This window comes from Anticarsia gemmatalis, chromosome 13 (genome assembly GCF_050436995.1).
Source record: "Anticarsia gemmatalis isolate Benzon Research Colony breed Stoneville strain chromosome 13, ilAntGemm2 primary, whole genome shotgun sequence".
Classification (NCBI taxonomy): domain Eukaryota; kingdom Metazoa; phylum Arthropoda; class Insecta; order Lepidoptera; family Erebidae; genus Anticarsia; species Anticarsia gemmatalis.
The window spans coordinates 10,059,604-10,082,062 of NC_134757.1; the positions used below are offsets into that span (position 1 = coordinate 10,059,604).

General features: G+C 34.5%; 1 protein-coding gene across 3 annotated transcripts in view; it reads right to left on the reverse strand.

Moving 5' to 3' along the window:
* Positions 1 to 1,945: 1,945 nt before the first annotated feature.
* The window catches only part of LOC142977948 (uncharacterized), a 74,436-nt gene continuing 53,922 nt past the window's right edge, over positions 1,946 to 22,459 (reverse strand). Inside the window, exons 3-8 of one of the 3 annotated variants that reach the window (XM_076122098.1) lie at positions 9,922 to 10,008; positions 6,620 to 6,718; positions 5,959 to 6,082; positions 3,681 to 3,768; positions 3,021 to 3,119; positions 1,946 to 2,819 (exon numbers count right to left, since the gene is read on the reverse strand). In XM_076122098.1, the coding sequence (XP_075978213.1) occupies positions 2,499 to 2,819; positions 3,021 to 3,119; positions 3,681 to 3,768; positions 5,959 to 6,082; positions 6,620 to 6,718; positions 9,922 to 10,008 (818 nt within the window). In that variant the 3' untranslated portion in view covers positions 1,946 to 2,498. Of the gene's footprint in view, positions 2,820 to 3,020; positions 3,120 to 3,680; positions 3,769 to 5,958; positions 6,083 to 6,619; positions 6,719 to 9,912; positions 10,009 to 22,459 lie in introns of all 3 variants that reach the window. The other 2 variants (XM_076122099.1, XM_076122097.1) reach the window with 2 other exon arrangements.

Below are 22,459 nucleotides of genomic sequence, written 5' to 3' on the forward strand. Positions count from 1 at the left end.
TACTAGTACATGCCTTCGAATGAATTATGGCACAAAAATACATCATTATTCATTATACTTTTGCGAGAACTTCGCAGGCACGATTGATTTGTGAGTTCTCAATATTTACATCGTAATTGATTTTGTATTTTAATTTAAAGGAGCAGGGTACAGTATCATAAAATATATTTTTTACCTTAATGAGTGATATCTATGATAATTTCCATTATTTGAATATCAAAACGACAAAAGTTTCGATGATTTAAAGATAGCTTGTGATATCGATTTTGTAGACCGCTACTATGAGTTTCCGACTCTTTGCAAATTAGGCAAGACGAATTGTTTTCGAGATCGAGTTTAGATAAAGGCGAATTTCAATTACAAATTAGACGACATAAACATTTAAAAGTTGCTGTTGTTGTTATAGCTATTATTAACGATTACATGGGTCTTTTCTTGGCATCATTAGACTTCAAAGTTATGGAATTACAATTTTTTTAAGCATTCAATAATGCATAAAAGTTTTGAAGAGCCCTTTTAAAGCAGCAGCAAAATAACATTGCTGCATTGGTTTTACATTTCCCCATAGTCAGCAAAAAGCTCCACAATTTTCTTCACTAACAATAGGTTATAAGTTTTTTTTAAACTTGGTTAAAATCTCATATTTATGATCGTCATATAGCAATATCGAATATTCACATTCGTGTTTTCGTGTAGCAAGTGTTATTCAAACAAAACTCGTAGTAGCGGTCCTATTAAGCGGCATTTTGTATTCAAATTGATGTACAATGTGGTTATTTGCTATTGTGAAGGTTCTTTCTATTGTATCGTTATTAAATTTAATAGCCCTTACGTAACTTTTCTTTTACGTCACTCTCAAGTAACCTCATTATAGTAATGAAGGATGTTATAATGAAAATTAGGCTTTAATTACATATAATTATGTTTTATAGTGTGTATTAATAATTGTATTAAAAGTATTGAGGATACACGTGTAGAAAATGAAATTTAGGATTTACTTTACATAGCTAGTTGCGCTCACCGGTAAACGATATGTAAGTTAAGCAACCTTTGGCGCAGTCATAGCAAAGATGGGTGACCGCTTAATGGTATCTGAACTGAGCGTCACAGAACTTTGGACAGCAGGTAATAAAGTCAGTCCCGGTGGTTGTCCACTAAGATAACAGTCGTTAAACCATGTCAAAGGCCTTATAGTCTAGACCAACTTTAACATTAGGTTGACCACTAACCTTACGATAAAAAAATATGTTCAAGCATTGCAATAAGATCGTCTTTGTTAATACATATACATATAAAAGTTCTAATGAGAACCATTATGTGAATATAAGTACATGTTTCACTTCTAATGTAAAGTCAATATTTGAAACGTTCTTTCGTCGAATATAACGTCAGAAATATAAGTACCCGAGAGTGAAGTAATAGAATATTAAATAAATTTACAATTAGAAGCTAATATTTACAGAGATATAACAGTATTTGGCCATTAAAATACATTTCTACATAATTTAGAATACTCGAGTGAATTTGTAAGTAGACTGAATAGGAGAAAGAGGCTTTAATGAAATAATAACAATTTTCAAAATAATTCAGGGCTGAATTATTTAATAGGTAGTAATTAAAGATAAATTATATATTTTAAATGATTGAAATAACAAAAGATATATAATAAAACGGTTTGGTATAATACCTTATCTAAGTAAAATTAACAAGTTTGCTTAGGATAATAGCGTAAATACAAAGGACGTACTTGACAGGGCCAAATTATGATGAATTCGTAGTCGAGTAACGAAATAGGTAATTAATGTATCTCATAAAACAAAATATTACACAAGAAAACGCTAAGTCAAATTCCTTTTGTTATAAAGACGCAATAGATATTAATCGAAACATAATGGAAGAGGCAGAATATTTAACAAAAACATTACATTAGTTATAGTATTTGATCTTGAAAACATGAACAATTTTGATACTTATAATAGCACCACACATCTAAAATTTGCGCATAACGCTCTATCAGAGCTATGTTTAAGTATACATACAATAGATATGACGAAGAGAAGAGAAGAAGACTAAACTACTGGAAATATAGAAAGTTAATATTACTCTTATGATCTAAATTAATTAATTGGTACCTTTCAAATCACACACCGCATTAATGAAAGCATCGAAGTATTCAAAACTAACTTACTTATTATTTACTCCTATTTTGAATGTCTATTTAAAGCTACATTTCAATTGCAATTTGATAGAAACAAATATGAAGAAATGAGATTTCGTAAACTCAGTTTATATGACAGAAACAAATTCAATTTATTCTCATGAGATCTTGTGATATATTCATCGTCCTAAAAATATGAATACCGAGAAATTGAGTAATGTTGAACTATTTTGAGGCAACATCGACTCAATTGTTAACTCATAAACGTAATATAAGACTATCAATCAAAATACATATTGGTCCTTTAAACCCTAGACATTCAGAATTCAGAACGCTTAAATTAAACATTAGTAATAGTGAGTCGTCTAGGACTTCTCGGTCTATTCAAATTCGTGCCTGAACCTCTAACGTGAACTTGGACAGACCCTGGAGGCATGTCGACAGCTGAATGTAGACTAGCAGCTCTCGACGTTCTTGGGGAAGGTGCTACTCTTAGATCTACTGCGCTGTGAAGGCTGGCTGCTCTCGAAGACCGTGGCGTGGAATGAGAATGTTCTGACGGTGGGACAAGGGCTGGAAGGTCTGCAGCCGATCTTGAACGTCGGGGTGGACTCTCAGGTATGAGGGCCATACCACCCATGCTACTTACGAAGACCGAGTTCTAGAAGGCAGGAGTGTAAATGTACAGTATTAGTTAATGACAAACGAAAACATGGTGCAAAAAATCTAATTCAGTGACATTAAAAAGTGATACAAGAAGCTTGTGTTATAGATCTGGAATTTAAAAAGATTTGGCAAATTTCTTCGGAAATTGATAATTTATCTGGTTATAATAAAATATCTGAAGTTTTCTGGTCCTTACCTGCCGCGGTCTATGGGACAGGTACCCACATGGCTGATAAGATGGGAATGATGCCCCGCAGTCGTATGACACACAGCCGCGTGACAGTGATGCTCGGTGCTGTACAAAGCAGTGTATTATTTACTAAAAACATCTTACCAAGCAAGTTCCTAGGTGGGGCTTTTATGTGCTTGTGAGATTACTTTAGCATCGTGTACAGATGCCAAAGTAGTTAGTCTTTTAATTAATGGACTATATTTTCTTTATGACTTCTCCAAGAAAATGTGTAGCATCATAAACTTATGTAGCAACTCTTCTAGAATTTAACATTTAAAATATTTTTTTACAGGCTTAGAGTCTCTTTTAAGAAAATATAGTCCATCATATTATACTGTTTTATATTCATTAAAGTGTTATCATAATGGTTCTGCATTGCGTGTATATTAATTAAGAGCAAGAAATACCTTACAATATCATTATAATTTAAGCATTCACTTTCAGCAGTTTGCTGCAATAGAAAATGTCGTATTTATATCATGTCTGATATCAAGCAACTAAGATTTATTTGTGGCGTTTTCTGCCGAAATATTTTCGTCAGTTGAAATCGTTTTAGTTTGCCATAGTATCTGGTTTTTGATTTCCTTGTTCAATGGTTGAAATTGAAGTATTTTTGGTACTTACGTGGGGAGGAACTGAAACAGAATTTTCAGCGAGTGCACAGCTTTGCCGGTGCTGTTGTTGAAACTTGGGCTGATACGGCTCCAGCATTCTAGGGAATTATGTTTCGATGTACAATTGAATACGAATAAGTTATATCTTTTAAAAATATTTTTGGGCTTTTTTGAAGGCAAGACACGTTTTTTAGGGTAATTCTTTCTAGACATGTTTTTGTTAGGTGGTCATTCGCTCGAGGTATTTTAAAAATATTCGGGATTGAAAGAAAAATATTTTATGTATATTTTTATTCAGAAAGTAAAACATAAGTTTAAACAAATTTACGAGATCAAATAAATAACTGAGTTTAATAGTCAGCGAAAATATGAGCCATTTATATTTTCTTTGCTTACGAATACCAATGAATTTTAATGTTTCGTATTCTGAATAGTTAAGAAATAACTGTTTAGAAATAGAAAAAATATTCTCAAATGATATATTATTGCTATTTGACAAAAATACCAAGGTTGCTCCATTATACTTTTGTTACATTTTTCTACAACTTATTGCGTAGTTTTCATCAGTGAATTAGTTTTCGCCTTTGTATAGGGGTATAAAGTTGGGAGGCAAGTGTTTTGACTTTTTTATTGCCACTTAATAACGAAAACTGACTTAGTTAAAAATGTCTAATAGTTTGGTATTCTTACGTAATATTGCTACATTGCGACATGCCATGCTGCAAGAAGGATTGTGAAGTATGTCAACGCATTGCGCACTGAACGTAATGGCATATTTTCTGGGTAATTAAATTCTGTCGTCGTTAGTTTATAAGTGTTTAATACCATTGCGGAATCTAACGAGGCAGTACCCTGGTGTATAAAAATATCACTTCAGTCTAACTAAACTAAAATAAGTTGGGACAGGCAGTATTTTTGGCACGGCATATTATATGATGCACATTTTATGAATTATGTGAGTTTGTCGCAAGTAGAATGTAGCAAGTCAAATTGTAGCACAACTAGCAAATCTTTTGTAGCACTTGGAGCTGTTTATTAGAGTACTGAAAAGAGCTTATTATTATGTCTTCAGGCAACAAATCTCATAATAAGTATGCTTTGATTAAATTCTATTCATAGTCTGTTTACAAAACAGGGGATGAAAACAATAATAATCCTAACAGAATACCATAATATTATTGGTAGTTGTTTATACATCTGTTGATACAAAACAAGCCTGTTTTTGTTTATTTCTTCTATTAAGTACAAATTAATTGTTTACTGTTGATCTAGATTTAGATAAAGCTCAATTTGTAGATAGCTTTCTTGTTTATGTTAACTTGAATGTTGTGACCATTGTTACTTTTGAGGTAAAATAAAAAATTACATAATCTTAAGGTTTATTCTTTCACGATTTTTGTACACTTACATTATCGGTACATTATATTATTTTGTCAAATTATTCTTTAAAGTTTCTAACGCTGGAAAAAGAATATGAAATAAAATCAATCAGCCCTAAGAAACGTCTCTTTCCTAATATTTTTGTAAAAATAACTCGCGTTTTATCAACACAAAAGGAAAATACATCAAAAGTTATTTCAACATCGGAAAGCTGTCTTAAAACGTCAAGTAAAGAACTATTTTTCTTTCATCCCGAGACATAATAGACTAAAATCCTAGTTTCCATTCGGAATAGAAAGTAATTTCATTTTTCATTCGCTAACTTTTTCGCTTTTTAAATAAAACTTCGCAGTACGGACCCAGTGCGTGCCTGAACTCTTCAGAAGGTAATTTAGAAGTTTTTTCTGTTGATACAAATAGTTGCTACTGGGCAAAGCAACGAAGAATGCTTGCCTCTCGCTTTTTTTATATTTCCTTCTCTTTTTAATGTGAATCTAAGTTTCTAAGGTGTTAGCTAGGTTTTAGTTCTCCGTTGCTTGGCTTTTACCAGCGGCGGATTTAGCCTGTAAATTGTTGAGAAATATCTATTAGCTGTAGAAGTAATTTGAGCTTTTGATTCGGCTTAATAACTATAACTTCAATTGACGGATTCAAGTGACCGTTTGTAGTAGCGAGGTGCTCAACATATAATTAAGCGGTCACTCCAAAAGCGAAGGTTTTACGAACTAGTTGATTGTTTTCTGACCACAAAGAGACATTTTGCTCTGAACATTTTAGGAACCAATTTTTTTCATATTTTAAATATAACTATTTTCACTTTTTAGTTCTTGAGTCATTATAGTTCTTTTCTAAATCCGCCGCTGGTCCCTATAGGTGCAGTGGAATGAAATCAAAATAATACTACGTACAGTTTATAGACGCACCTGATCTTGCCCCATCGATTGAAGAACAGGGCTATGGCTGCCACCCACAGGAGCAGCACGAAGGCTACTATCAGGGCTTCTTCAGCGCGGACTACCACGCCACTGCCATCTGTTGACGAAAGATCGTATTAAAAATTATAGTCAAACTGTTGTTATGACGTGACCTGTGTTTATGCATATAAAAATACTAGCTAACTCGCGCAACTTCGCTTGCGTCATAAGAGAAAGGGTCAACATTTTCCCCGTTTTTGTAACACTTTTTACTGGTACTCTGCTCCTATGGGTTGTAGCGTGATGATATTATTATATAGCCTATAAGCCTTCCTCGATAAATGGGCTATCTAACACTGAAAGAAGTTTTCAAATCGGACCCGTAGTTCCTGAGATTAGAGCGTTTAAACAAACAAACAAAAAAACTCTTCAGCTTTATAATATTACTAATTATACCTAGTAAATAGTTTACTTGCCTGATATACATTTTTTTTACTTTGGAAACTTGTAATAACTAATAAGACATCTCAAAAGTAAATTTTGTTTGTCAAACAGATTTCATGTTTCGTCAGCTGTCAGTTATTCTGCTTTGTTAATGTTGGTAGTGCACAAAATATTTAGTAAAATATTTAGTTAATTACAATGTGGTACTCACCGATGTCAGCTAGCGAGGCGTTGACTCGTGACGTGGAAGATGGTGGATGCAGTCGCAACACCACCTCCGCGGGAGGACCACCGGTCGCGCCGCTCCATTCTATAACAAAGCACATAGATCAATACTTAAATGACAATTCTTTAAGTTAGACTGACGAAAAAGGTAGTTTAAGACATTCTGTATTTCTGTTTTTTCATTATGGGGTTTATCTAAAAACGGAGGAAATCGAGATAAAACCAAATTAAAGATTTAAAAAAATTATATGTTATGGCAAGAGCACACATAAGCGATAGGAAAGGCGTTACGGAGGCGTACGAAGACATGTTTCTTTCAATATGTGGAAATGCAGTAGTATACTTAAGCACAGACTAAAATCAATAAAGTACTCGTGTGAATATTCTACTAAGTGTCTATTTTGATATCCGGAAGTTTAAAATTAAGTTGAAAATCCTCAAATACAAATCAGGTCTCTTTCTCATTATTATTTCAAGCAGCATTAATTACAACTCTCGGAGTTTAAAAGATACTTCAGATAATACGCTCGTTTAATTCTGACACGGAAGTTTTAATTAGAAAACAATTACCCTTATTATTTTACACACATCATGTGTTAAAACAAAACAAATTATCTAGTAGATTTACGTAAAAATCATGAACTGTTTTTAAGGAATACAATATGAAAAAAAAAAACCAATGAGCGTCCCTAGTTTGTAAGCAAAAAGTTAGTTTACCAAAAAAAAATTGAGCAGAATGAAATGTGTATGGGAAACAGCGCTACTGAATTGATTTTTTACAGTTTGTCGATAAGTTAACAGCCTTTCAAAAATCTCAGCGGTTTATTTTTTGGTATACTACATGATGTTTACCTATAACTTACACGTGTAATAGATGCCGTTACTGTAAAGTGGTAATAAGTAAATAAATTAATAAATAAAGTGCCAATAAATTTATTTTCCAATTGACACAGTCTTGTATAACGCCTAACACCATCACCACTAAAAATCAATAACTGAATTTTGCGAAAATGCCTTCAAAACCATATTTGAAAGTTAAACCTATAAATCACACTCAAATTCAGTTTTCGTATAGATTTTGTGGCGTTTCAGCTATAAAAGTGGCATGCAGTGGCGGTAAATCTGATGATATTAATAGCAGCGAGACTTTGAACTATGGAGCCGTCGAAGAACGCAAACTATGCTTTATACAACACCTACGATATATTCTGTGCTGATACTTTGAAATATTGTTAGTTTTACGTTTATTTTCTACAGGGATGAACTGTTTACAGATTAAGTCTGTCGTAATTTTTTTAAGGGTCCTGTTTTAGTAAATCATCTTTAACTGTCGTCTCAGAATCATAACTTAATCGTTGTTAGCATTATTATAATGCAAAGCTCAAATAAAAATATTGTTTTTTTAGGCATATCAAAAGTGTTATAACCCTACCAATCGAAAGTTCACTGATTGATCAATGTCATCCAAGACCCACTTAATATCGATATTTCATCTACATTTCGTTAACTGTATACTTATTCTTATACGTTAGTAAGATAAAAGGTCGATATTGCCGTGTAACTTCATAACATGAATTTAAAACCTTTCCTCCAAAAATCCACACATATCAACTCAAATACTCGTAACCGTGTAACACCCAACATCAGTACATAAACTGTCTCTCATAAAAATACCTACCACGATCAACACCACTAAATAAAAGCCTAACATTTACATCCTTAGTAAATAGCCTATAAAGTCAGTACTTTAACCATTGCGGACACACTAAAGAGTGTTGTCAACAAAACAGTAGCGGTGCATTCAGAGCGTGACGGGATAATAAAACAAGCCCGAATTACTTGATGTATATTGTACAGTCATGAGTAGAAATTTGTGTATAATGAGCTGACCCGTGCGGCTTAACTCGCGTTTAAATTTTCATCCTTTTTCCAGCCGGTGCTGGTTGCTTTTAAGTAACTAGTATTTTCATAAAAAAAAACGGTTTGACTTGACCGTAAAACAGACTGATAAAGTTTAGTATCAATAATATTGAAGAATTGGCTGGTTTATTTGCAAGGTTTGCATGAAAACAAAATATAATTGTCGTTACAACTCAAATGTAATAAAAAGTTCTTGAAAAGCAATTAGGTATGAGGTCTACAAACCGCTGAAAATGTATTATAGAAAAAAGTCTTTAATAATGTTTCACTAAATTATGGGAAAAAAGGTATTGTAAATGTGAACAGCGTATACGTATTTTGCCCGTGACTGTACGGTTACAAAGTAAGCTTAAACTGTCATAGACTATAAATGTGACAACATAAGTACTAGGGAACCTTTAGTAAAGGTTTGTGTAGTTAGGAGTTAAGTCGTTTTAGTTAGGCTCGGTTGAGGGACTAATTAGCCTTGAACACCAAACGATAATCGAGGTTTCGGCAAGGAATTTTGATGACGGTCTATTTGTGTACAGAAAAATATCGTTGCGAGAGTGAAGTTTATACGATATTTTTTATTTCTGCTAATAATATTAGGTTGGATTAGGGACAATAGAATGATTTCTTATTAGAAATAACTCTGTGTTAAAGCATATAGAGAACCAAGAAGTTTCAGCGCTGAGACAAAAAGAAAACCCTAGAGAAGAAAATACTCTTTTAGTAGTATTTATTACAATGGTGCTTACAGATCCACGCAATGTAACAGCTCGGTTAGAGCACATCTCGTACACAATTATATAATTCATATGGAAGTACAAAAAGCAATGGCGCGAGTAGACGCTTCCAAGCTGGATGTGAGTACCGCCAAACAACTTGAATAATTTTGCATTTTTTTTATCTTTATTTTATAAAGGCCCATATATCAGTCCCATAATAACAATACCAAAAATATATACACAGTTTAGATACATCATAATGAACGATTTTTAAGTCCGCTGGGAAAAAGAGCGGTAAGGAATATTACGCTTCGATCACTATTAGTAGAACAATCAACCGATAGACAACTGCAGGCTACGTTTAAATTGCTGTCAAACCCCCGGTTTCTGAGGTACTTTAGCGGTAGTTTATCTATTCTATAGCGTTTAAACTCATATTAAAAATCGCTTTTGAATAGATAAACTACCGCTAAATGTATATACACAGAAACCGAGGGTCAAACACCTACTTGTGTTCAAGTTGTTTGGCGACAATAATAATGTGCCCAACTCTTGCTACAAGTTACATTGCGCGGCCCCTCAAGATCTTTTAGAAAGTGTAGTGAACAAACAGTGCAGTGTACTAATCATCAACTAATTGAAGCTTTACCGCTCTCACCGGCGGAGATGCGCGACGAATGCGGCTGGCTTCTTCTCGTCGACTTCTCGGGAACCTCGGGTGATTCGGTGATTGATGTTATTGGATCTGTGGGAAAATTATACCGTTATTTGTTGTAGCTTTTACTTAGTTGGTAAGAGAGTGAGAGCCATTCGTTAAACGGGTAGTCGTTCACAGTTACTAACGCTGCAAGCGCCAATCTATACGTAGGTAACTAGTTGGGAGTGGATTGTGTTTGAGGGCACTACCCACGCAAACTTGGAAATGAAATAAAAACTTTAATTTTCATTTATATGTTGTGTAAAAGTGAGGCACATCAAAATGATAATATGATGTTAAGTAAAGCGTATGCTTTATTCAGATTTTTTTTAAATGAAAACTAGTGTTTATCTTAAAAAAAATTCTAACGTTTTGCTACTTAGTTTTGTGCTAACTACTATTACTATACGTTTGTCGTGCCAAACACAGCGACAAATGGATACGTGCTTTTAAACCCGAGGTCGACATTCAAAACTTTCTTTTTATTTTCCACCAAAAATATGGCCATTATTCACTGTTTTATCCGCCCACTGTAAAAGCCTTCAGCGACATTCTTACTCATTCTAGGTCACCTAGCTACTGAAAAAAGCAGTAAAATTTACGTTATTTCGGTCAAAATTAGCAAACGCGTTTAAGATTGTAATGAGGAAATTGCTGAGACAGGGATTCAACTTTTAAAAGTAGGTTTTTCATTCTTTTTTTAGTTTTTGGCGGTTAAAATGTTATAGATGGTATGATAATGTAGTATTTTTTCTCAATGATTGTTACATATTTGCAATAAATTCAATAAAATTCTAAAAGCGTCGTGCAGTTGTTCAAATTGGATTTCGAAAGCTGCAATTTTTTTAGTTCCAATAATCTTTTTTATTTTTAATAGTCAATAGTTACTTTTCATGACTCAGTAAAGCTTCGGCAAGAATCGACAAGTTATTTTATTTAACGAGCTATAATTGTTTATTGACTTATTACTAAAACTCGTATCTCAAGCCCTATTTTCAACCAATCAACACATTCATAATTAAATCTCACCCACACTTACAACTACAATATTATTATTTACTAAACATTTAATTCAATTACTTCGTCCCAGTTTTTCATACAAGTAATAACTTTTCCATTTACGCATAAAGCTTTAGTAATCACATAAGTTTTAAGGGACTTTTAGATTACGATAAAACCTTTTAGTCGTAATATTATGATTGTGGATTACTTCAGAACTTGGAATATAGAGGTGTTTGAAATACGTGTTGAAAGGATTTTGCCATATGATGGAGATGCTATAGTTGTATATTATTGAATATAGAATTATATTTCTTGTGATGTGAATGCCGATTCAATCCTTTAAAGCTTATAATGTGCAGAGAAGCTTAGTATCGGCAGACTTTCCATAACTTAACGTAACTCGCAAAAAGGAAGATCGTTGTTTGAGTAGCTTTGCCCCACACTTTTGCAACCGTTTGTGATAATAATTCGAGTTCCATAGGTTCCACCGTGTATGTTAGATAATCAATAATGAGATCTCATGAAACTGTGTGTGTGACACCGCAAAAAAAATATTTTGACGCCGACTGAAAACTTATGAATATTTGAGCCAACGAGCAGTGATTATTAAGTTAGTTATAAACTATAAGTAAGGCATTTAGCAACAAAAACCTTTTTAAAATATCGTAACAAGAACGAAATACCTTTAAGGAACGTTTCTGTAGTCTAAAACTACATTTACTATCAAAAGGGTTCGTAGAACTTAGACCCTAGAATATTTAACAGAAAGGTTCAAGTGCCTACTATGTAAGTACGTGACTGACCCTGTAGTTCTCAAATGCCTGGAGGTAGTCTCTAATCAACTGAGTTCATTTTAGTACAAATATTTTATTTTTGTAAGTGGATTAGTAGTTAAAACTGATTAAACGTTAATTATATGATTTTTTATTATTCAATAATGTTGAATTTTCCATCACAATGTAGATTTTCAGGAAAATATTTTAATGAGATTTACTATTTTTTTGTAAACAATTTACGTGTATATTATAAATAATTATCAATTGTTACAACGGTGGGGCACGCACTTGTCAAGCAAAATGGACTCAAGTCCTAACCCCCCCTAAATTCAGAAGACCCTTGCCCAGCAGTGAAGCAGAGTAATGTCTTAAAAATATACCGCAAGACAAACAATAAAATGGCATTTTCATTCATATCATTCGCTTCATAATTACTTTTACCGTTTCCCGTAATACAGTGAAATTATTTCAGCTGTAAGCCATCAGTACCGCCTGTTTTCGTAGTAGGAAGTAGCACAGTAATAAAAAAGTTTAATTTATGAATGTTTGCGACGAATGCACGCGACCTATTGTTAAAGTTTTGAGGAAAATAACATAAAAACTAAATTTATTATAAAGCTATTTGTCGAGGTGGCATTTATATTCGATTTAGAGGACGAATTAACAGATAAAAAAAAACTGAGTGTTAAATACAAAAAAAAACTGATAAATAAAAGAATAAATATAAGTAATATTCTTCTAAATACATACTAAAACTAACTATTTTCTAAACTTAAACCCAAATAAAAACAAAATTAAAATATAATAATTAAAATTTACAAAGTTAATTTATGTTATACTGGATAAATTGAACGATTATCTAGATCTTTAGTAATACATACTTATTTAGATACATTAACAACCAGGCTAAAAACAAATACTCGTGCTCGTCACACAAATATTTGTCCCGGGTGAGATACGAACCCATTTTAAACTTTTTAAATTTCAAGAATGCTTTCAAAATAAGGCAAGAATTAATGACAGAAGACCCAATATGTCAATTAAAATGTGTAGGTATTGTAACGATAAAAATTTTGAGCACAATTTAAAATTGACGGTCGTTTTCGAATTCGGCCTTTACAGCCTAAAAACAATTGATCATAGAACACAACGGCACAGTGAAGGATTTATAGATAACTTGTGTTCGATAACAAATGTCAGCTTTGATTTATTCGATAACAAGATTTATTGTGAATTTATTTATTTAATTCCTTTTTTTGGGTTATTGTTTGTTTAATTTTTTTTTGTGTTGGCTCAGTTGAGATTTATGGCATTAAATAATAACTTACTACCCCTGTGGCGTGGTCGGTAATGTTTTCTAACCACAAGGTCCCGAGTTCGATTCCCAGGTCGCACAAATTGCCATTGGTATTTTTCTAATTTACTTTAAGTTATGCTCAATAGTATCCCGAAGTTTGGTAACGTGCCCGGTATATGGCAAAAAGCTCGCCCCTTATTACATGGGACTAACGTTGTTCAGGGCGAAACGCGGGTGTATTTCATTTACCATCGGATATAACAGACGTGATATTATGAATGTTTTAATTCTCCTAAAATTTACTTAATACTCAATAATACTAAAAAAAAGTAAAATAACGCAACGCATATGTCTACAAAACAACCTTCACAAATGCCTTTAAGGCTGTAACTTCACATATCAATGACAAACGTACAAATTACACATAATAGCATTGTGTACCCACAAGCCTGCCTACCTGCCTTACCTATGTAGAGTATATGGCCCCGTGGTCACTATTGATTGACCTCAGGTCACCCTCAACGTAATGGCTACTTACGACAGTTTCTATACCGTAATGCTTGCCATTAGAATTCAATTAGTAAATTGTTTTCGGTTAAATAATATGTAGGTCATTCACCTTCACTGTATGTGGATTCAAAACTATACTGTATACTTTTTGTAGTCTGTGCGTGTCAGAACTTATCATCTTTTATGAAGGTTTAGAAAAGAAATCGTCACATAGATACATAATAGACCAAAAGGTTTAACATAAATATTATTATAAACGAATTTCGAACAGGTTAACAAATAAGTAAAAATTGTATTTAAAGCAGTACCTAGAGGGCAGTAAGTTGTTTAATAGGTCTGCAGTTCTATGGTCTCTGCCTACCTCTGCGGGAACAAGGCGTGATTTTATGTATGTTTGTATGTGTTCTCCCACTAAATACAAAAATAGCCATATTTCATCAAAACCGTGTCCCAACACAATAAACATACTTTGAAACATTTTTAACAAGAAAAACTCGTAATAAAGACTCCTTAACATGGACTTTGTGAAGTTTTATGAAGCAAATTTTCCTATTTGGCAATTTTACTTTCCTTGAGATTTTTTGTTAAATAATTTTATTAGATGTTACTGAGTTATCTTACTTTTAAAATGGAATATTTTATTCAAACAACTTTATGCTGAGGATTGAATCATAAAATAATATAAATCTTTGCCATTTTTTATAACACGGGTTTGTTAAACATTTCAGCGGTACGATCAATATTGGAGTTATAGAAATACCTTCTCTTTTTAAAGTCGATTAAAAATTAAACTGGAACTATGATTGTCAAAGCGATATCAAAAGATTTAACCGGCAGTTATTACGTACGATATAACGTCTATGAGAAATTAAAGGAGAGACTCTACAAACTCGTTAAATCACTTAATATCTTTATGTAGTTTTATGCAATGCTCTTCCAATTAACAAAGACTATTGTTAAAATAAAACCTGTGTCCTTACATCTTTAGAGAGCATACTCCTTTCGTTCTTCCATTCTTAATCACATTATATACTCAGAAACAAAATAATGAATGTAACAAAATGTTTTCAAAACCTCGCAACTTCATTATGCAAACATAGATTCTCAAAAATGTTCCGCGGTGCCTCAGTACCAAAAATGTTCCCCAGATTTTTCAAATTAGGAAATTGCAGTGCTTTCATAAGCTACTTTTATGCTTGAAACTGACGTAAAATGTGCACTGAATTTAAGATAAGCTAGAGCAGGGTTTCCCAACCTTTTTCTAGTGCGAGCCTTACGCCACTTTATTATGATTAGCGGAAACCCTACAAATAACACAAAAAAACCCTTACATACTTGCAAATAAGTTCCATGGATGTATTTTACTATAAATTGTTTTAAATTTAATGCGATGGTTGATTGCGTCGCGAGGGGCTCGCGGCTTAGTTAACAACAGCCACGTGGATCGATCTCTGAGATTAAGCTACGCTTGCCGAGGTTTTTCTGTGACCATCTTATACTTATCGGGTTCCTCCCGTGTTTCGGAAGGCACGTTAAATTGTGGGTCCCGGCTGTCATTTTCAAAGATCTTTGGCAGTCGTTAAGAGTAGTCAGAAGTATGAAAGTCTGACAACCAGTCTTACCGAAGGTATCGTGTTATAAACCAGGTAACTGGGTTGTGGAGGTCAGATAGGCAGCAGTCGCTCCATGTAAAACACTGATATTCAGCTGCATTCGGTGAGACTGGTAGCCGACTCCAACATAGTTTGGCAGAAAGACTAGGCTGATTAATTTAGGTTGATTGCGCCGCGCTGTTTTGTTTCGTTATATGAATCTATCAAACGGAGAACCGCGCGACGAAAATTTTATGTTGTCTGCGGAGCTCAGGTTAGGAAACCCTGAGCTAGAGTATACGTGTCTCATTTAAAATTCCTTTTGTAAGCTGTGTAGTTAATTATATGAACCGCGGGCAACGTGTGAGCTTGCAGTGCTGAAATTATATTTAATGCGATCGGTTAACGTAATTGCTGGCGGTGAATAAAGTATTCGTGGTTTGTGCTGCGATATTTTGTATTTAGTTTTATAAGTATTTTTGATGGTTACTCTCCTACTGCTGCTTATTCTTAATGTAAAAGATGTGTAGAAGCAAATATATAGAAAAAAATAGTATCATTTGGCTGTTACTTTATGTACTTTGTCTCGTTTTTTTTATATTTTGATAAACCAAGGAAGGAACGCACTTGGTATGTTAATACTGTCTTCCCTATACTGACAATTTCAGGCGCTTTTCTTCCTCGTAGCCATAAATTTGCAATTGCAACATTAGGAAAATGTAGATGTAAGAACCGCAGATTTAGTGTTGAAATTATATTTATCTTAACATCTTTTCTTGACAAAGATTTCAAAAGCAACGTGACCCGAAAAATCACACCAAAATAACAAAACTTTCTAAACAAAATCGCAAGCTTAATATTTGTTTTGAAACAACGTAAAGTCTCAACAAAAAGTCGTACCATTAATTAGCCGTAACATTTCTCGTATATCGCGCGCTGCACGTAACCATGCGAAGCCTTTTAATTAACTTGCCTTCAAACTTTAAATATTATGCATAATTCCCTTTGTCTTGCATGCTCACGATACCGTACACGACTTGGATAAATACCCACATTTTAACATTTACCGCGTTATATAAATTACTAAGTTTGTTGCACGAAATATAATGAAGTTTTCAACAAATTAGAAATTATTTTTCCCGTGAATTTAGTATATCTTGAGAAGTTGAGTTTCTTCAAATAAAAACTTACAACGGGTAATTGGAAAAGCGACAATTGATTTTGCATTTACGATTTATGCAATTCGATCGAAACGGCGAGTTATAAAATAAATATTGAAACCATTCGTAACTTTAAAGTATTCACCGTGCGTTAGACCCGCGCTTGTGCATCTTAGTATTATGTACCTACACAAGCCGCTATATTTTAAGAAAGGAAAGAAAATAGTAAAAATGTTAAAGTTGAATTCTACAAGTATAAAAAAACGGAGAACTTTTCGTAAATCATGTTCAAAGAAAATTTCAAGACCATTTTTTAAATCGTTGATAACAATAGCACAATAAACCCACCGTGAGTATTTCTTCAGCTTGTGTCCATAATATTTCGCTACTTTCTAAAACTTCTGTAGGGCGAGTCTGTACCACTATAGGCAATTGCTATCGACAACTGGCTAGCTAATGAGAGGTTTTTTGTATCAAAATCTGATCAGCGCTTGTTTAGTACAAATATCAAACTCCAGGTGATCGATAGTAACAACTTTAGATAATACGCGCTACTGAATAATAGACACACACATAGTACAATAAGTTTAATTTGAACAACACCTTAAATGAACCGTGTAATAAAATTGGCCACGTTTTGGGACTTGCATTTCATTAGTGCTTGAGTATTCTCGTTCTTTAGGGAGTTCAAATTAGTTTGTCGCATTCCAAATTAGCATAGTCACAAGTCACGAACACTAGTACTAAAACTCACTCGATTTAAACTTTTGCCTAAACTTTCAGTTAGTCATTTGTTAGTCTGAATTGTCAGCTTTTCGCAAACTCGTAATTTAATTCGAAGAACTTTAATATACGTATCCACCGATGTATTATATTTTTTAGTATTTGTTGTTAACAATAATTCATCAGCTGAGAAAATGTTAACCGTCTAACCATCAAGAAAAACAGTTCGGTGACAGACAGACAGGCTGTGTTTACCCTTTGGGCACGGAACCCTAAAAATAACCACTATGAGGCAGAAATTGGAGATCAAACTTTGAGCGCATACGGAACCGAGCGAGTAGTTACGTTTCTTTTAAAGGTCCATAAGTACACGTACATAAAGGCCTTGTTTTAAAAGCGATTAACACAATTCATCTACAAATAAGAAACGTTTTTGGCATTCTAAATTGCATTTGGCAAGATCGTTGCATCGCATGTAAGTGAGTAACGTCTGCTTTTTACTTTGCCAAGCTTGGCAGTGGGCCTTCCTCGATTGCCAAGTGCCAATGTTCAGGCGTTGAAACCATTGATAGAAAGTCCTTCATTTGCAAAGGAATGAAGCTTATTTGTTTAACACAATTTACTGTGAACGTCGTGCCAAAATAATGTTTTGTTTTTATGCCAAAACTGTATGATCGTGTGCCAGGTCTTGTAAGGATGTTTTGCTTTGTTTTGGTTATTTAAATGAGGTCACAGCATGGAATGTGGCTTCAATTCTTGTGCAATGAAAGCAAAGATTGAAATTTTTTTGTTACTGCTATGAATGAATTGTGTAACGGGTGTGAATTGTTATGTTACTGTGGAACGGACGCTAGCAGTTTGGCGATACACAGTCCTATTTCCTACTAATATTATAAATGCGTTAGTTTGTGAATATGTACATATGTTTGTGTCTCTTTCACGAAACAACTACTTTAAAGAATTTCAATGAAATTTGATACATGGATAGTTTGTAACCTAGATTAATGACACTTTTTGATACGGGAAATGGTTCCGCACTTATATAAGGCTTTTACTCCTTTTTTATCTCTAAGAAACATTTTTGTACCAAAATCAGCTTACAAGGGTGAGAATGGTCAAGGGTTTTTGGGCTGCGGACAATATCTTACATTAGCGTCGAATGAGGAACTATATACAGTTTATCAAGTGCCTAACACTAGGTATAGAAATATATAGCAATAGAGGAGCTCGTGGTTAAGTGGCGAAAACCGCGCGGATCGGTTTTTCAAATTAAGCTGCACCTGCCAAGGTTGGTCAGTGTATGGACGACCATATTATACATATCGAGTTTCTCCGTGTTTCGAAAGACACGTTAAATTGTGGGTTCTTGCTGTCTTTTTCAGCTTGATAGTCTGACAATCAGTCTTACTAGGTATCGTGTATACCCGTGTATACCCAAGTAATTGTGGAGGTCCGATAGGCAGTCGAATCGATCCGAGTGAAATACTGGTATTCAGCTGCATCCGGTAAAACTGGAAGTCGACTCCAACATAGTTGGAAGAAAGCCTAGGCTGATGATAATTCATAATTAAAAATAGTAGGTCATCATACTGTCTTTTCCATCACTTCGATGAGACTCTAACAGACATGACCATCCTATCAAGTGTAGTATCGACATGGCCTCTTAATTTCAATTATCATCGCATGAACAAATAATTGATGGGGCAACGATCCCCAAAGTAATCGACTCGACAAGCGACGTAGGAAAAACCTATTCAAATTAAAAGCTTTACTTAATCGGCCGCCCAACACAATCCCTAAGGGAATTTGCGTAATTATTTAATTTACCTGTTCTATGTTAACTATTTCCAAGTATTTCGAGGCGCCCATAGCCAGTTGTGCTCACCGGTCGATAAACGATCTGTGGGTTAAGCAAACCTTGGCGCGGTCATTAAATAGATGGGTGACCTCATAGTCGTATTTGAACTGGGCGTCTCCGTGCTTCAGAGGGTACGTAAAAAGTCGGTTTCGGTTGCTATCAATTTAAAATAACAGTCGTTAAGCCACGTCAGAAGCGTTGAATATGATCTCATCCAAATGTTTTACAAATACCATTAATCTGCAATGCGATGTATCCTTTTATATTCAACCACATTGACGGAATACCATTTAAAAGCATCGAGTCTATCGTATATTTTCACTTAAAATAGGTGAGTTCAAACGATTCAGCCGTTTGAACTCGTTAATATTCGTAGGTGTAGCACCGTTAAAGCAATATTCAACCGGCAAAGCTATTTGAAACAAAGGAACTTTTAACACTTTGCCTAAAATACTGGAAAAGTATTGAGTGATAAAATCGACGAGTGCGGCGAAAGCGTGTCAAGCGTGATAAATGTCTTACGCTTATAAAAGTTTTATTTAAAGCCAACTCCAGCTGTAAGTCTTGCTCTTGTGTCGCGGTGACTTTTACATACATACAAACAACGGACACAAAGCACAACCAGACCCGAAACAATAACTTGTAGATCGCGCAAATAATTGCTCCGTGTGGGAATCGAACCCACGACCTCCCGATGCAATGGTAACGGCGTGGCGACCTAAACCACTGCGTAGTGTATCCAAATGCTGATCATCACATCTCGGGTAAATGCTATTGGTATTTACTAAATAATGTTTGAATACTTATTTCTCAACAGTAGCGTGGGATTTGGTAACGTGTCCGAATATGGCAGAGGGCTCACCCCCTATTACATGGAGATGAAACTAACATTATAGCAGAATTTGGGTGTTTCTTACACCTCTGCCTAAACTTTGGAGTATAACAGGCTTAATATTATGTATATTTGTAAAATTATTTTGGCATTGAATAGTCCATTAATTGCGGAAGACTGTAGGCTTTAAAACATCACGCTATGACTAATAGGAGTGAAGCAGCAATAAAAAAACTTACCATCTAAAATTAGTAGACTGGTAGCGCGATTCTGTACAGTCGGTACTGTCGAGTATCGAAAATTTGACATTTAAAATGTACTGCCAAAATAATTCCTGCGACGGCCGTCAGAGGCGCTAATCTGATTTTCATGCCAAATGTTACGATGACAAGCTGGCTGTCGGTAGTCGATAGTAGTAGAGAATCGAGCTATAGTTCGAGTCCCTTAGACATCAGTAACTAAACCGATCGTAACATATGACGTCATCACTACATATTACATGCCGGTCATTGATATCGATCAGGCCTGTTTTAGAACTGAATTATTACTTGACAGTTTGTTTGTTTGTTCGTCTGTGTTGTGACAAGTTGGACTGATGGGGGCTTGTAACTAGAAATAGAAGCATGAGGTATTTTGTAAATAACTATTGAGTTTTAACCCTTTAAGACGCATTTTGTGCTCAATATTGAATAGCGCACCAAACTCGAGTTGTTTCCGCGATCAGTGTAAACTTCACTGAAACAAAAAGCAAAGAAACAAAAAATGGGTATTTATTATTCTTAATTAAACTTTTTTCGTTAGTATACGGGCATATAATTACGAAACTCTTAAGGACTATTTAGAACGTTCTAATTTCAATTAGAAACGCCCAACTCTGTCTAATCCGGAAATCGGACTCAAGACCTCGTGTTCAGCAGTTGTATAAACTAATATTCAAACAGAAGGGTAGAGACTTCTGTACCTCGATTCTCTTCTACTATCGACTACCGACAACCGACCTATCATCGAGAAATTTTGTATGAAAATCTAATCAGCGCCTCTGACGGGCGTCGTAGGAAATATTTTGGCAGTACATTTTAAATGTCAGAATTTCGATAGCAAGCCGGTTGTCGGTAGTCGATAATGATAGAGAATCGAGGTACTGTTCTCTTCTCTTCTTTGGGCTTTATAATGTGCAGTATTTTTTACAGTTTCTATGCAAGGTAACATTCAAATTGATTTTGCAATATTGTTATGCAATCTTATTGCGCAACATTATTGACCGTCTAGGGGTGGACTAATATAATTGTAATAAGGCCAAAATTGTCAATAGCCGTATACAGGGTGTGTCTATCAGTAACGTGTCGTGTCAAGACTGGACAAGGCCGACACGTCCCGTGGGCACCCGCTATCAATTAGTTAGGCTGACTGATAACGCCCACGACTTTATTTCGTAGGTTTTCGTTGGGCGTTTTTGTGTGAAAAATAGTTGAGGTTGTATATAAAACATTTTGAGGTATTTAACTTAAAAGTGGCGTTGTCTGGTATCTTCTTAAGGGAAGAAGGCGTGATTTTAGGTGTGTTACGTACGTACATAAATTCACACCTTCTTCTTAAATGTATAAATAATTGTGATATTATATCAGTGATAGCCGAGTGGTATAATTTGATACCTCCCACGCAAGTGGTCGCAGGTTCGAACCCGAGGCAACACACCTATGACTTTTCGAAGTTATGTGTGTATTAGAAATAATTATCATATGCTCCAACGGTGAAGGAAAACATCGTGAGGAAACCTTGCATGTCTAAAATTTGTTTAATACATTTATTGAGGGCAAGCAAAGTCCCCAACCCACACTTGGCCAGCGTGGTGGACTCAAGGCCTAACCCCTCCCTCATTACGGGAGGAGACCCTTGCCCAGCAGTGGGACATTCATGGGTTAAATTTATTTTATTATTATTTATATCTTAAAAACTAATTAAGTTAGTCTACTTATCTAGTCTTAACCTCTGTGGTCTGGGCGATCGATAGTGTATACGATTGCTGACCAAGAGGTCTCGGAAGTTTGGTAACTTGCCCGGTATATTATGGCAATAGGCTCGCCTCATACATGGAATTAAATTTGCAGGCGGAATTTTTACATAAGCGGTAAGTTTAATATGAATATTTGTTAAAATAAATGGTTCCTCATGTGACTACGTTTGCGTGTAAATTGGATAAAAAAGGAGATATAAATGGTGATAAAAAATCATAGAACATTGTTAAACCTGGTATTCAGTTATTTAGATACAACATTTTATCAACACCAGTTAAGTATTGTAGGTGCAAAAGCGTAACATATAAACAGACAAACATTCACGTTCAAAATGTTAGTAAGAATATAAGTTTGTACAAAAATGAAAAGGGAAAGCTCAAATAAACGTCATTTATCTTTTTCGACGGAATAGCGAGAGGAATCAAATGTGTGAAGACAAAACGAGACCCCCCGTCAATGTCGATTCATGAACATGTCACAAAAACTATCCGATTGATTTTCATGACAATTTATTTCAGAACTTTCGGTATTGAAATGGCTTTCATTCGTATTTTGGTACGTTAAATATGTTTTATGGTACTTTGATGACCGTAAGTATAAGTTTGTATGTTTGTTTGTAATCTATACTAATATTATAAAGCTGAAAAGTTTGTTTGTTTGTTTGTTTGAACGCGCTAATCTCGGAAACTACTGGTCCGATTTGAAAAATTATTTCAGTGTTAGATAGCTTATTT